At 40.8% G+C, this 14,787-nt stretch overlaps 1 protein-coding gene across 1 annotated transcript in view; it reads left to right on the forward strand.

The window, feature by feature from the left end:
* EIF5B (eukaryotic translation initiation factor 5B) overlaps positions 1-14,787 on the forward strand; it is a 346,296-nt gene that overhangs the window by 291,696 nt on the left and 39,813 nt on the right. The window contains exon 22 of the mRNA XM_029604785.1: positions 13,078-13,216. Within this exon, the coding sequence (XP_029460645.1) occupies positions 13,078-13,216 (139 nt within the window). The remainder of the gene's footprint in view (positions 1-13,077; positions 13,217-14,787) is intronic.

Consider the following 14,787-nt stretch of genomic DNA (forward strand, 5'->3'; position numbering starts at 1 on the left):
CTCTCCCTTTCATTCTCACACACACCCACGCACCCACACTCTCCCTTTCATTCTCACACATTCCCACGCACCCACACTCTCCCATTCATTCACACACATACCCACACACCCACACTCTCCCATTCATTCACAGACACACACTGAAGGCAGGCCCCCTCTCTTTGTTTTGCCAGCAGCCGTGTGGTTGTTTTGGAGCAGCTGATCACTCATCACTGCTTCGGTGTCCTCTATGCAGGCCCCATGATATTAAAAATTCACTGGGTTAGCACTTCCTCCATGCTGCTCTCATGCATCACGAGATCAGTATAGAGAGAGTCCTACTCTCATGAGTTTTAATACCTTGGGCCCATGCAGAGGATGGGAAGGGTGTCATCCTCTGTTCAGCCACTGTTGGATAAGGTCCTTTGGCGGCTGCATGGCGCCTCTCCCCATTTTTCAGCTGCCAGTGGGATCAGGTCCACCGGCAGCCACATGCACCTTCCCCTGTGGTAAACCATTCCACTAGGCCCCAGACAGCTGAGACAAGCACTCTTGCCTTTTTGTCCTGGCTCACTGCGAATGGCAGTCCCCTGGAAGCTTGTTTATGCACCCCTGCCCTAATAGACTGCTAGTAGTAACTAGAAATTCTTTAGCATTAACAGTTTTTATCTACCTATTTACAAGGAGTTATTTTTTATATTGTCTTAAGTTGCTTTCCTGATTTTTAAAAACAGCACTTCTGCATATGCTCCTTAATATTGTGCTTGGAGAAGTTTTGAATTCTAAGTTCAGAGGCTGGAAGAGTTTGTACACTGATTTGTGTATTAATATGTTGATATTTTTGAGACTTGGCCGATGACTTAAGTGCCGGTTATAGCTAGCATGTCAGTAGGAGGCAGCTGTCTGCCTTCTAGAAATTTTGTAGATTTACAAAATTTGTTTTCCATAGTTTTCCATTGGCATGCAGGCATGAATCAGCCATAACTCATGGGTGATGTCATCCGATAGCACTGACACAGACCCAGTACTCAGAGCTTTGCATTCATGGGAGTTCCTACTTGCGCATGCTGCCTTGTGAGTCCCTCAGTTTTTCTTCATCTGAACTACTGCATAGACATGTTCTCAATCTCTTCTATTTTGCCTTTTGGCTTTGATTTTGGCTGTTTTTCGACAATGGGGTTCCCTTTGGACTCCATACTTAACTTGTCCCAGCATACCTCTCCTCTGGAAGATCTCTGCTAATCACATTTCTTGTTTTGTATTGTTCTTTTCACTGTTTTTAATTATGAATGTTTAAGTTTGTAATCTGCCATGAATATACATTTTTTAAATAAGCTGGCAAAGACACTGTCTATCAGTGTCAGGAGCAAGAAAACCTGAGAACAAATGTCTTTGGATTTCTTCAACATCACAACATTGCATTTGTTGTGTAGCACTATAGAAATGTTTAGTAGTAGCGGTCTTTGCATCCACCCTGGTGCATATGCTCCTCAAGGATCTGCAGATGAGGATAGGGCTGATATTATTTATTTTGGTTTTTTTTAGACATTTTATATACCGTCGTTCTGTGCCTTCTGATAACCCGAAACCTTGACCTAAAGTATAGTGTGCAAGCCTCCACAGGTTTTGGGGTCTTTCAGCTGGTGCACCATTTGGTAATGGTGGAAATCTGCATTGAAGCGTGTGAAAAGCGCACTCGTGACTGCTCTAACATGCCTCTTTGGAAGGATCCTAAGGTGCTGAATACATTTGGGAGGAAAAAGGACTTCCAGGAATCCATGTTTAGCACTTGGATCATGACTCTTCAGCTGTACATGGTGCAGTATTTGCACAAATATATGCTGAACTTGAAGCTGTTTATGGAATCGTCAGACTTAGCACATGCAGACTTCAGTCAAACAGTGAAGGACATAGAGGAGTGTGAGAAACATTTGATCTGCTCTACATACATAGCTTTTAACACCATGGCCAGGACTTTGGCTGCTTCCATCAGGCATCAAAGGCTCACATGGTTGAGAGAAACTGGCCTTTATGAAGCCCTGCATGATTATTTTGCAGCTGTGTCCTGTATAGGGGACAGTTTGGCAACAAAGTGAAGGAGACATTGACTCTGATTAAAGAGTATCAATCCACTCCATAGTCATCGATAGTGATGGAGGACCTGCCAGCCCAGTTCAATGGGGGCAGTACTGGTCCTACGAGTGTCTGTTCTTCCAAAGATGTTCTTTCCGCCCTTTTCAGCATCATCAAGTTCCTTCCATTCTTTCGTTGCAGTCTGCTAGGTCAGCAGAGTGAAAGACATCAACTGCAGGCTCAGCAGCATTTGCACCCTAAACCCAAGACAAGTTTTCTACATCCTTGAGGCCCATCTCCTCGGGGATGTGGGGGAAGGGTTCAGTCCTTCTTTCCAAAGTGGATCCATGTCACCAGGGACTAGTGGGTCCTGAATGTGTTTTTCTTGCCCTTCTCCAATTCATCAGAGTTTGGGCTTCAGCTCAATGTATCCAGTTGCAGCTGGAGGTGGACTCACTCCTTCAACAGAAGGCAATCAAGCCTGTCCCTTCACAAGAGCATGGCCAATGATTCTATTCCCAATATGTTCTAGTACCCATGAAGTCTCAATGATTGAGAACTATGCTGGACTTGGGGAAGCTGAACAAGTTGAAAGGCTCAAGATGAATTCCCTACAGATAATTTTTCCTTATTCAACCGGATTGATTGTGCACTCTGCATATGAAAAACGCTTATGCGTACACTCCCATTCACCTCACCTAGTGGAAGTTACTCAGGTTCGTGGTGGAAAGTACAAGGTGCTCCTCTTTTGGTCTGAGAGTGTTCACAAGATGCCTTGTGGTTGTAGTGGCACAGCTCTGTTGACAGAGCATCTGCATATTCCCATACCTGAATGATTGATTAGTTACAGGTCCATCTCCATCAGAGCTTCTGGAGTCCTTTACAATGGATCATCAAGCACCTCCAGTCCCTGGGTTTACTGGTTGCCTTTTCCAAACCCAACCTGCCACTATCGTAGAGAATTCAGTTCCTAGGAATTTGGATAGACTCAGTTCAAGAGAAAGTGTTTCTTCCTCTTGAAAGAGCCACATTGCTGAAGGGTTTAGTATGGCCTTTTCTACAGCAGGACCAAGGGTCAGCAAAGGCATTCCTGTATTTCTCAGGCACATGGTTGCAGCAGTACATATTTATTTGAATGTTTTTTTATACCGAAGTTTGGTGTCAGCCTTCACTCCGGTTTACAATTATAACAACGATTTACATTAAAACATCAGAGAAACAATTAACATTAAATAACATTGGAAATTGCTTGTTAACATTGCTAACAGAAGAACATTGAGTAACATTAAAGGTTGATTGATAAGTTTGGTAGTACTTCATGGGCAGTTTAGTTAAAAGCGATAGTATGGTTCTGACTCGTCTGGGCTTAAATGGGCCCTTAGAAGCCAGAAGGATCAGCTCTATTAATAGTTATCCCACCAAATATTTGACTTTCAACATGCAAGCATCTCTTCAGTGGTAGGTGAACCTGGAAATTCTAAAAGGGGGGTGTCTCACTTCATTTCCCAGCACATTGTGACCCTGTCCACTTATGCTTCCATCAAGGGCTGAGGGGCACACACCTGAGCAAAGTAAACCCAAGGATCATGTGCATTACAGGAGTCATCTGCAAATCAATCTTCTAGAGCTACATGCCATCCATTTGGTTTTAGAGAGCTTTCTGTCACTTTAAGGCAAGAGAATCTTGAACCAGATGGACAACAGGTAACCATGTTCAGTCACTAGGAAAAACCAGCGACTTATCTGGTTTCTATCAATAAGTAGGGCTGAATTAGCCATAATACCTGGGTGATGTCATTCATGGCTTGGAACTGACCGCTCTTTCACAGCTAGTAGAGCTTTTGTTCTTCTGAGCATGTGTGGGAATTCCCAATCGGGCATTGCCTTATGAGCCCCCACAGTCTTTTTTTTGTTTGAGCACTAGCACAGATGTGCACCTCTTCTCTCTCTTTTTTTTTTCTTACAAAATTTCCATAACTATATTTAAAATTGCCTCGCTGCCTTAGCAGCCCACAAACATCACTTTTCAGTGCAAACTTTAAAAAAAAAGAAAAAAAAGATTTTTTTGTAGGAATGTCTTCCAAGAAAAAAGCCCTAGCAAGTGGGTTTTAAAGACTGTGTATGGCAGGAAAATGTCCATTGCAGGTGGACATGAACTCTGCTACCACTGCCTGGGTCCAGACCATGAACAAGCAAATAGTTACAACTCTGGATAGATGGCCCTGTGAACACAAGAATCCAGAGCCTGAAAAATAGAGGAACACTGTAAAATTTCACAGAAGCCCCACAGTATGTCCTCTTCCTGAAGTTCAGCCTCTTCTGCCTCACTGGAAATAGTTGAGCACCAGCTTCTCTAAAATATCTCTCCCATTAGTAGAATAGGGTGAATCCTCAGGGTCAAGTAAACATAGCTGCCATGTGTTGAAGAAAAGGAGACATCACTCTGGAACCTTCAGAGCATCGAGCACCAAAGAAGCATAGAAAATCTGATGCTTTGGCACCATTAACACATTAGGATGCATTGGCGCCGTCAAAGCATAACCCTTCAATGCCTTTGCCCATTAAGCCATTGGAAGCATTGATGCACAATACTGCAGATCTTCTGACACAGCTTTATGCAGGTCAGGGCAGGCTCTTCACTGGAGCAGAAGTGGATATGATTCACCTTCCACCAATTACTAGAGCATTCTTGCCAATTAAATTGCTGTCACGAGGTCTGCATCTAGAAGCACCAGGTACTATTTGCTCTCTGCTGCCTCCAATTAGTCACCAGTGCAAATTCTACAAAGCCTAGAAGATGTGCAACATTCCATTTTGGTATCAGGAGGAGTTCCATCACATTCCCCAGGTCAGAGGGTACATCAGCTACTTGACCAAGCAGCAAAGTTGATGACCAAATAAAATATAAATGCCATTCAACCTTTCCTTTCCAAGATGTCATCTTTACTTCCATGAAGACTCTGTGGTGGTTTGGCAAAATGTATATGATTGAACTGTGTGAAATATTTTCTGTTTGTTTATATTTTTTGTGGGCAGTCTCAGCACAGCCAAGGCATGTAACAAAGGCCCTTGCCGATTGGGGGTAATGATGTAAATTTGTATTTAAAATGCTTTAAATATTTTCCTTGTTCCTCCTTTCGTGTAAGATTGTCACGAGCTGGTGAGTAAATTTTGTTGGGTGAGAAAATATCAAAATTTAAAGAATTAACTGTAAAAATTTCTTTTTTGGTTATTTACTTATAATCTCTTTATATTTTAGTTCCCCTGAAGCAGCCTCTCTTTGGAGGCGAAACTTGGGCTCTAGTCGGGATTTTTGCTTTCAGTCAAGGATTATATTTCAGCATATTTATTTAGGAACGATCTCCCATATGAAGATCTACAGGGTAAACTGAAGATCTGATCGCCCATTTAGCAAGAGTTCGCGATTTTGAAGTTGTGATTGTTCCTTGAGGAGGATTCCACACATTCATATTATCACTCATCTGCCAATTCAAGGGGCTTTGAAAAGCTAGTTTGTGATGAATTGAAGAATTGTAATATATTTTGATGGATTTTTTTTCTATTTAGTTTTTATATAGTGTGCGTGTGTGGAATGTATGGATGATTGGTACTTTTTTATGTATATGTTCTATATGTTTGATGTACTATACATGTAATTATCTTTATTTTTGTCTATAAGTATAGTTTAATTGATTGAATTTACAAGGTATTTAAGTAAATAAAAAGTTTTTTATGATTGTAATGTTTTTGAAACTGATTGTACACTTCTCCTTAATGTGGTAGTAAGAGTTCCAAAATCTCCAATACACGTGGATTCTCCATCAGAACCCCTGAAGGAGCTTCTAGCTCACAGTATTTGCATGCAGCAGACGCTAGCCACTCCAAGGGTAATGCACCAGGAGTTCTCTCCTCCACGGCAACTGAAGATCAGCTTTAATCATTGGAGACCTGGATCAGTGTTCCCTCACTTCCCTCACGAATTGTCCTCGAAACATCCCCCCCCCCCCCCCCCCCCCCAACTTCCAGAACACTCAACTTCCTTGGAATCCTTTTCCTACTCCAGGTTTTTGGACAAATTAGGAAAATCTCTTGAAGTGAATGTACATAAGAGCAAAGACCCTCATGCAAACATCTTAGGCTGCCTTCAGGTTCTGGAAGCTCCAGTAGATCCAGCAGTGATACTGGTTCATCATATCCTGCAAGATTTACAACTGAAAATGTGGGAAAACCCCATTTCCTGTGCCCCACTAGCAAGGAAATTTGACCTCAAGTAACCAAGTACAGAGTTCAAAAATCTCCAAGCTTCAGAAGAGTACAGTTATCCCATCAATTGGTAGTGGTAGAATCAGCTCTTAATCGAGCGAAGAAAACTAGAATATATTCAGATACACTGCCAGGGAAAGATCCCGGGCTCCTGGACAACTTTGGCAAAAAGATGTTTCAAAGCTCCATGTTTAATACACATACATGGTGAAAGCTGTTAGTGTAGCTGCGTTTAAAAAAGGTTTGGACAAGTTCCTGGAGGGAAAAGTCAATAAACCATTATTAAGGTGGTGTTGCAGAAATCCACTTCTTATCCCGGGGATAAGCAGCATGGAATCTAACTACCCCTTGGGATCCTGCCAAATACTCGTGAGCTGGATTGGCCACTGTTGAAACAGGATACTGTGCTTGATGGACCTTTGATCTGACCCAGTATTAGTAAATCCTATGTATTTTTACAAGTGTGTACAAAAACTGAAGCTGTTTCTTCAGACAGATGATAGTTGAATCACATACCTTCAGCGAATATTAGATGCCAAAGAGTATATATGCTGTCTTTGATCTACAAAACATTCAATACCATCTCAAGATCCTCAGCAAAATCTATTGCAGCCTGCCGCATGACCTGGTTGAGAGCCAGTAGCCTACATGACTATGTCGGTGATAACCTCTTTGGAGATAAGCTGAGAGAAAAAGTAGCTCTGGTAAAGTAACATGTCACAATGTGTAGAACCCTGTCCATGAGACTGGAGCAGCAGTGTTCTGCACGGCATCAATTCCGTGCTTTTAAAAGACCTTATTTCCAGAGACACCCCTTCCGGCAATTCCAGCGCTACTGGATGCTGCCTTACCTTGCAACAGCAACTTCTGACTTGCGCTCAGCAGCACGCCATCAGTCTAAAGCAGTGCAGCAGATCTATCCCAAGCCTGGGCCAAATTTTTGACAACTCTTCAGACCCAGTAGTTATTCTCTCCGATAGGGAGGGAGAATCTACCACTACCTAGAAGAATAGCACAAGATCACCAAAGATCACCACTACGTCGCCCCCACGTGAGGCACGCCGACTCCAGGGTAACTCCAAGCAGCGTGGTGGGCGAGGCTTTAGACAGGTTGACAAACCAGTGCTAGAAAAACCCCTGAGGCAGCCGTTTTGATACGGCGAAACTCGGCCAGAGTCGGGCTAACTTTGTGTCTCCACTTCAATAAAGGAATTTATAAGACTATTGGCATCTATCCCTTTGTTCATCCTGACGGCTTTTATAGATCGCCTTCCTTTGTGTTTTTTGGTTCCTACCACTTGCGTTTCTCCTGGCTTCCTGCACTTTCCATTGTTCAGACTTTAATCCAGTTGTCTCATTCAACATAGCTCCGCCTGGAAGTGGAGTCACTCCTTGAACAGCGGCTGACAGAACAGTCCCTCCCCAACTCCATGAGCAGGCATTCTATTCCTCCTATTTCCTCAGACTCCAAAACCTCAGGGGACTGAGACCAGTTCTGAATTTAAGAAGCCTGAACGAGTATATACTCCGGGAGAAATTTAAAATGAATTCCCTCCATACAGTCCTTCCCTTCATCCAGAAAGGGGTGGATGTGCACTCTGGATCTAAAAAATAGTTATGCTCGTATCCCCCATCTATCCCTCCCATTGGCAGTACCTATATTCTCATTAATAATACAAAGTGCTCTTCTTTGGCCTCTCAGCTGCACCAAGAGTCTTCTCCAAATGCCTAGCTGTAATAAGTGTAGCCTTTGCCATCAGGGCATCCGGGTCTTTTCTTAGCTTGATGACTGGCTCATGATATGAGAATTCTCAGGAAGTAGGTCTAACCTATCTGGAAAATTTGATGCATCTTTTACATTCACCAGGTTTCCTTGTCAATTTCTTGAAATCTACTCTGATTCCATCTCTGGAAATCAATTTCATTGGGGCATGGATAGAGATTTCCTTCCTTCAGATTGAGCTCAACCTCTCCGGGCATTAGTTTACAGACTGTTGAACACAGATCAACTGCTGGTTGTTCTTGGTCACATAGCAACAACAATCAACACAATCTTGTTGATTGCCTGCATATACATCACCTACAGTGGGGGCCTTTGTTTCCAGTGGGACCAGATGACTCAGCCCCTAACAACCAGATTTCAACAGAAATGAACCAGGAATTGAGTTGGTGGCTAGATCCTGTAAAATGAAGGGAAGGACTGCTGTATCAAGCTCCTCACCAAATAACTTTAGTAATGAATGCCTCTACAAAGGGTTGGGGGGCCCAAACAGGTCCCTTTCAAACTCAAGGGACATGATCATTTTTGGAGAAACAATTTCAAATTTATTTCCTTGAGTTGAGAGTGATAAGGTACACACTAACCACTTTCACTTGCCTCCTTCAAGGAAAGCACATTCTTGTCCAAACAAACAATCAAGTTGGCATGTTTTACATGAACGAATAAGGAGGTACGGGATCTTGGACTCTATGCTAAGAAGCATACAGACATCAAACTATACTGCAAGCAACTTACCTTCCCGGAATCTCTAATACATTGGCAGATTGCCTTAGCGGAATCTTTCCAGCAATCACCCTATTTGCATTATAACAAACAGAAAACTAGAAAATATTTGCTCCATTCTTTCCAGCAAACTCAGATCCAGTCAGGATGCTTTTCTGCTCAACTGAAATGTAAAATTTGTGTACACTTTTCCACCTATTCCCTTGAAAGCCTGAATGGTGCAAAAAGTACTGAAGGTCCGGGCCCGTCTGATACTCATAACTCCAACAGAGCCCAGACAAGTTGGGTTCACTTACCTAGTAAAGTAATCCTCTGATACCTCTCGGATCAGATTCATACTTACCTCAAGAAGGAGGTTTATTTCATCTGATTTTTCACTCCCTCAATTTGACAACTTGAATATGAAATGCTCAGTGATAAGACTTGTTACCTAAAGCAATGGAGGACATATTGGTGTCTGCAAAAAAACATTCAACTAGAATATCTTATGGTTTCAAATGATATAGGTTTTCCACATGGTGTGAACACAACAATTTGGATCCGTTCACATGCAAACCAAGAGTTTCTAAATTATCTGTTCTCACTTTCTGAATCTGTCCTTGCTACCTGATCAGAGTACATCTCTGTGCTATAGCAGCTTCCATGTTCAAACCGAGGGTAAGCATATCTCCATTCATCCATTACTGTCAGATTTATGCCTACTAAACCACCAGTTATAAAATCTTCTATTCCTTCGTAGCTAAATGTGATCCTGACACAACTGATGAAGCCACCCTTTGAACCATTGGAGACTGCCTCACTCAAATATTGGAAAGTAATAATCCTGGTCACAGTAACCTCAGCCAGAAATGTCAGTAAACTTCAGGCTTTATTTATTTAGATTTTTATATTCCGCTTTTTGCACTTTTTTCAGCACTTCAAAGCAGATTACATTCAGGTGCTGTAGGTATTTCCCTATCCCCAGAAGACTTATAATCTGTTTGTACCCGAGGCAATGTAGACTTGCCCAAGGTCACAAGGAGCGACAGTGGGATTTGAACCCTGGTCTCCTGGTTCATAGCCCATTGCTCTAACCACTAAGTTACTCCTCCTTATTGTCCTTGGGACTTAGCACCCTTTTGGCCAAAATTGATCTTAGGGCTATTGCAGCGTTTTAGCAGAAGGTAGAAGGCACTCTGATCTCTCTCCACCCTTTGGTATAAAAGTCCATAAAAGGATTGTGGTATTCCAAACCTCTGGTCAGTAAATTTACATGTGGTCCTCATTGTAGTCCTCGCTCAACTCATAAAACCTCCCTTTGAACTTCACAGGTTTGTGGAAATTGAAAATATCTCACCTGAAAATATTTCTTGTTGCCATCACTTCAGCACAAAGAGTGAATAAATTACAGGCTCTGGTTTTCTAGTTACCATATCTGTAGGTTTTCACCACAAGTTCTTTCAAAAGATAGTATCTACATTCCACATTTAATTAGTCATGCTAGCTGTTTGTTTGTTTTTTTGAAGCTCCATGCACACAAACAGGTTCTTCACTCCTTGGACTGCAAGAAAGGCATAGCATATTACTTGAGGACTCATCCTCACGGTTAAGATTCTTAACTCTTTATATCCTTTGATTCCAATAAACTGTGAAAGGCAAGTTCCAAAAAAAAACTCAGCTAGCTGACTGTATAATGCACTGTTATGCTCTGACTAGCGTATAGATTACTGATTTTCAAAGCTCATCAAGTGAGCAAAAGTGGCTCAGCTCGGGGCTACTTCCACTGAAGACATATGCAAAGCTGCTATCTGGTTGTTAATTCACACCTTTACAGCCTCCTACTGTCTTAACAACATATCACAAAGGGATAGTAACTTTGGGCAAGCAGTTTTGCATAACCTGTTCACCCAATAGTCCTCTCTCTAATAGTGGGTTCCAGATTATCCATTTCAGTAGTTGCTGTACAGTGCAACCTTCAGCTTGTCCTATAAGCATCCCCATGCATCATAGCTAAGTCATATCTGCTTGTTGACAGAGAAAACAAGTATATTTGCTGAGGAGGATGTTTGTTCTAGAGATGGATTTCAAGGGTGAATATTCAGATGAACTGACCCACATTAAGGTGAACCTGGAAGATGTTGTAGGCCAGATTGACAAACTGAAGAGTAGCAAATCACCTGGACCGGATGGCAAACACCCCAGTGTTCTGAAATAACTAAAAAAAAAATGAAATTTCAGACCTTTTACAAATAATTTGTAACCTATCATTAAAGTCATCCATTGTACCTGAAGACTGGAAGGTGGCCAATGTGACTCCAATATATAAAAAGAGCTCTAGAGGTGATCCAGGAAACTATAGACCGGTAAGCCTGACTTCAGGGCCAGGAAAAATCATGGAAACTATTATAAAGAATAAAATCCCAGAACATATAGAAATTATTTAATGGAACATAGCCAGCATGGATTTACACAAGGGAAGTCTTGCCTCACAAATCTGCTATATTTTTTGGGAGGGATGAATAAACGTGGATAAAGGCAAACCAGTAAATGTGGTGTATTTGGATTTTCAGAAGGCGTTTCACAAAGTCCCTCATGAGAGGCTTCTAAGAAAACTAAAAAGTCATGGGATAGGAGATGTGCTTTTGTGGATTGCAAACTGGTTAAAAGACAGGAAGTAGAGTAGGATCAAATGGTCTGTTTTCACAGTGGAAAAAGGTAAACAATGGAGTGCCTCTGGGATCTGTACTTGGATCTGCAATTTTAATATATGCATAAATGATCTGGAAAGGGATACGATGAGCAAAGTGATCAAATTTGCAGGTGTCACAAAATTATTTAGAGTAATTAAGTCACAAGTGGATTGTTATACATTGTAGGAGGACCTTGCAAGGCTGTAAAGTTGAGTGTCCATATGGTAGTTGAAATATAATGTGGCCAAGTTTCAAGGTGATGCATATAGGGAAAAATAACCATGCTTTAATTACATGATGAGATCCATATAAGGAGTTATCACCCAGGAAAAAAAAATCTAGGCTTCATTGTTATTACATTGAAATTGTCAGCTCAGTGTACTGTTGCAATCAAAATAGTAAACAGTGTTTGGAATTATTAGGAAGGAAATGGCAAATAAAAAGGATGATGTCATAATGCCTCTGTATCACTCCATGATTAGATTGCACCTTGAATACTGTGTGCAATTCTGGTCACCACATCTCAAAAAAGATATACTTGCACTAGAGAAAGTACAGAGAAGAGCAAACAAAATAATAAGGGCATGGAATGCAGTGATGTTTTCCTCAAGATGTGGACTTAGATGTATTTTTCTTGTAGTTAAGTTAGGAGATATTTCCTCATTGTTTTTCTTTGATATACATTATACCTGTTTTATTCCATTTGTTGTAAATTAATAAATCAAAATATAAATTATAAAAAAAAAAGGGGGAGCTGTTCCATGCCCTTATGAGGAAAGGCTAAAGAGGTTAGGGCTGTTCAGCTTGGAGAAGAGATGGCTGAAACTGATAGAGGTTAACAAAATCATGAAATGACTTGAATGGGCAAATGTGAAACAGTTATTTACTCTTTCGGATAATACAAGGACTAGGGGGCAGTCCATAAAGTTAGCAAGTAGCACATTTAAAACCAATTGGAGAAAATTCTTTTTCACTTAATGCACAATTAAGCTCTGGAATTCATTGACAAAGGATGTGATTAAGGTAGTCAGTGCAGCTGGGTTTAAAAAAAGGTTTGGATAAGTTCCTGGAGGAGAAGTCCATAAACTGCTATTAATCAGTAAGGAATAGCCCCTGCTTGTTGCCGGCATTAGTAGCATGGAATCTCTTTAATGTTTGGGTACTTGCCAGGTACTTGTGACTTGGATTGGCTGCTGTTGGAGAGAGGATACTGGCTTGATGGATCTTTGGCATATCTTATGTTCTTAATTAGCCTTACTCGCTGAAGCTTAATCTCTGGAAGAGATTGAAGGGCTCACAAGGTAGTATGTGTGCACATGAACTCCTGTGTATGCTTGGTAAGACCTTTACTGAGCTTTGAGAATTGCGTTTGTGACCATGCCATCAAATGACTTCACCCACGCTGATTCATGGCTGATTTATCCTACTGTCTATTGAGAACCCTGTTTGCAGGTAAGTAAACTTACTTTACACAGTTTCATTCCCATCAGTGAAATCAGCATTGTACTGTTCAATGTAAAATATTGGTAGATCAGCTAAAATAAAATTGTTTAATCGTGAGAATGTATTTTGTCTCTCTCCTTCTTGTAGGCATATAGCAGTATTTCCTTGTAAGATAAGAATACTCCCTCAGTTTGTTTTCAATTCTCGGGACCCAATTGTCGTGGGAGTAATTGTGGAAGCAGGCCAGGTTAAACAAGGAACTCCTATTTGTGTACCTAGCAAAAATGTAAGTAACAATACATTTTATTTTTAAATGTGAAATTTTTGAAAATGCTAGTTTAGATGCTTCCAACAAACTACATTTGCTTTTAATATTTTTCTAAAAATGCTATAGATAATATACCACCTGTGAGCATTAATAAAGGAATCTGTGCTGGTTATGCATGGTGTATGAGTATGTATATAGATATGATTATATAATTTTGTATTGCTTTTTGTTTTACAATTAGCTCTCTTAAAGTAGTTGTTGGGCTTGAACCAAAGGATTTGTTATAGCCATTATATATATATTTATTTATTTAAAGATTCTTGTATACAGTCGTTCATAATATACATTACAACGGTTTACATGTTTCACAATCATAAAATCATACTAAAATATCTAAAAGGTACAATTAAATCTGATAGAAAATAAAATTTTTAATCAATTAATAAAAGAACATAAAACAAAAGTAAAAATGTTTCTTTAAACCAATTAGTCCTTTTTTTCAAGATAATCAATATAAGCCTGTTCGAAAAGCCATGTTTTTAGAGCTTTTTAAAAAGCTTTAAACTCTGACTCTAAACGCAATGCTACAGGCATAGTGTTCCAAATGCATGGACCGGCAATTGAAATGGATCGCTCTTGGATTAATATAAGATGGGCGAGTTCACAGATGGAATTTGATGGAATTTTAACCTAAAAAAAGAGAGAAAAAATAAGGTGTGAGTGTTTTCAAGAGAATGGAGTTCAATAAATACTCTCCAAAGATTTTTTTTTTTTTAGTTCATGCCTAATTTGTAGCTCAAGGTGAGTTACATTCAGGTACACTAGGCAATTTCCTTATCCTCAGAGGGCTTATAATCTGAAAGGTGAATTTTAAAAACCCAACGCACGCCAAAATCGGGAGATGTGAGCGATATATGCACCCGCAATATTTTAAAAGCTGCCTACATACGTGGTATCTCCTGCTGCATGCATATCTCACTCAGAATCAGAAAAGGGGCATGGTGTGGGTGGGCCATGGGTGTTCCAGGGTGAGGCCAAGAGATGTGCACGCAAATACTTACGTGCATGGACACACGCCCAGGTTTAGTGCCGTATAACTTTACTTCTGCTATAGAAGATGTGTACATAAAAATGCCATTTCTGAGGGGTTTAAAGGGTCTGGGGTAACTGGGGGGGAGTACAGACTATTAAAGCAGGCAGTTTTGGAGGACCTAGCTCTATACTGGGCGAACTGGTCTTGGTATGGACACCCACCAATTATAAAATTCTCTGACTTACACAGCCAAAAATTTATTTGCGTGGTTGGGCGCGCCAACTTGCGTCTGTTATAAAATTGCCATATCCCTGGGCGCTTGCCGATATATATGTATCGATGTGCACTTGTGTACCCCTTTGAAGGTTACTGTCCCAGTTTGTAACTGAGGGAACGGAAGGTAAATTGACTTACCCAAGTTCTCAAGGGGTGTCAGTGAGATTTGATCCGTGGCTTCCCATTTCTCAACCAGCTGCTATAAACCATTGGTCTATGATACTGCACTCCACTGAAGAATCACACATAGTCTCATTGTGCTGCATTGATGGGAATACAT

This window comes from Rhinatrema bivittatum, chromosome 5 (genome assembly GCF_901001135.1).
Source record: "Rhinatrema bivittatum chromosome 5, aRhiBiv1.1, whole genome shotgun sequence".
NCBI classification, from domain to species: Eukaryota; Metazoa; Chordata; class Amphibia; order Gymnophiona; family Rhinatrematidae; genus Rhinatrema; species Rhinatrema bivittatum.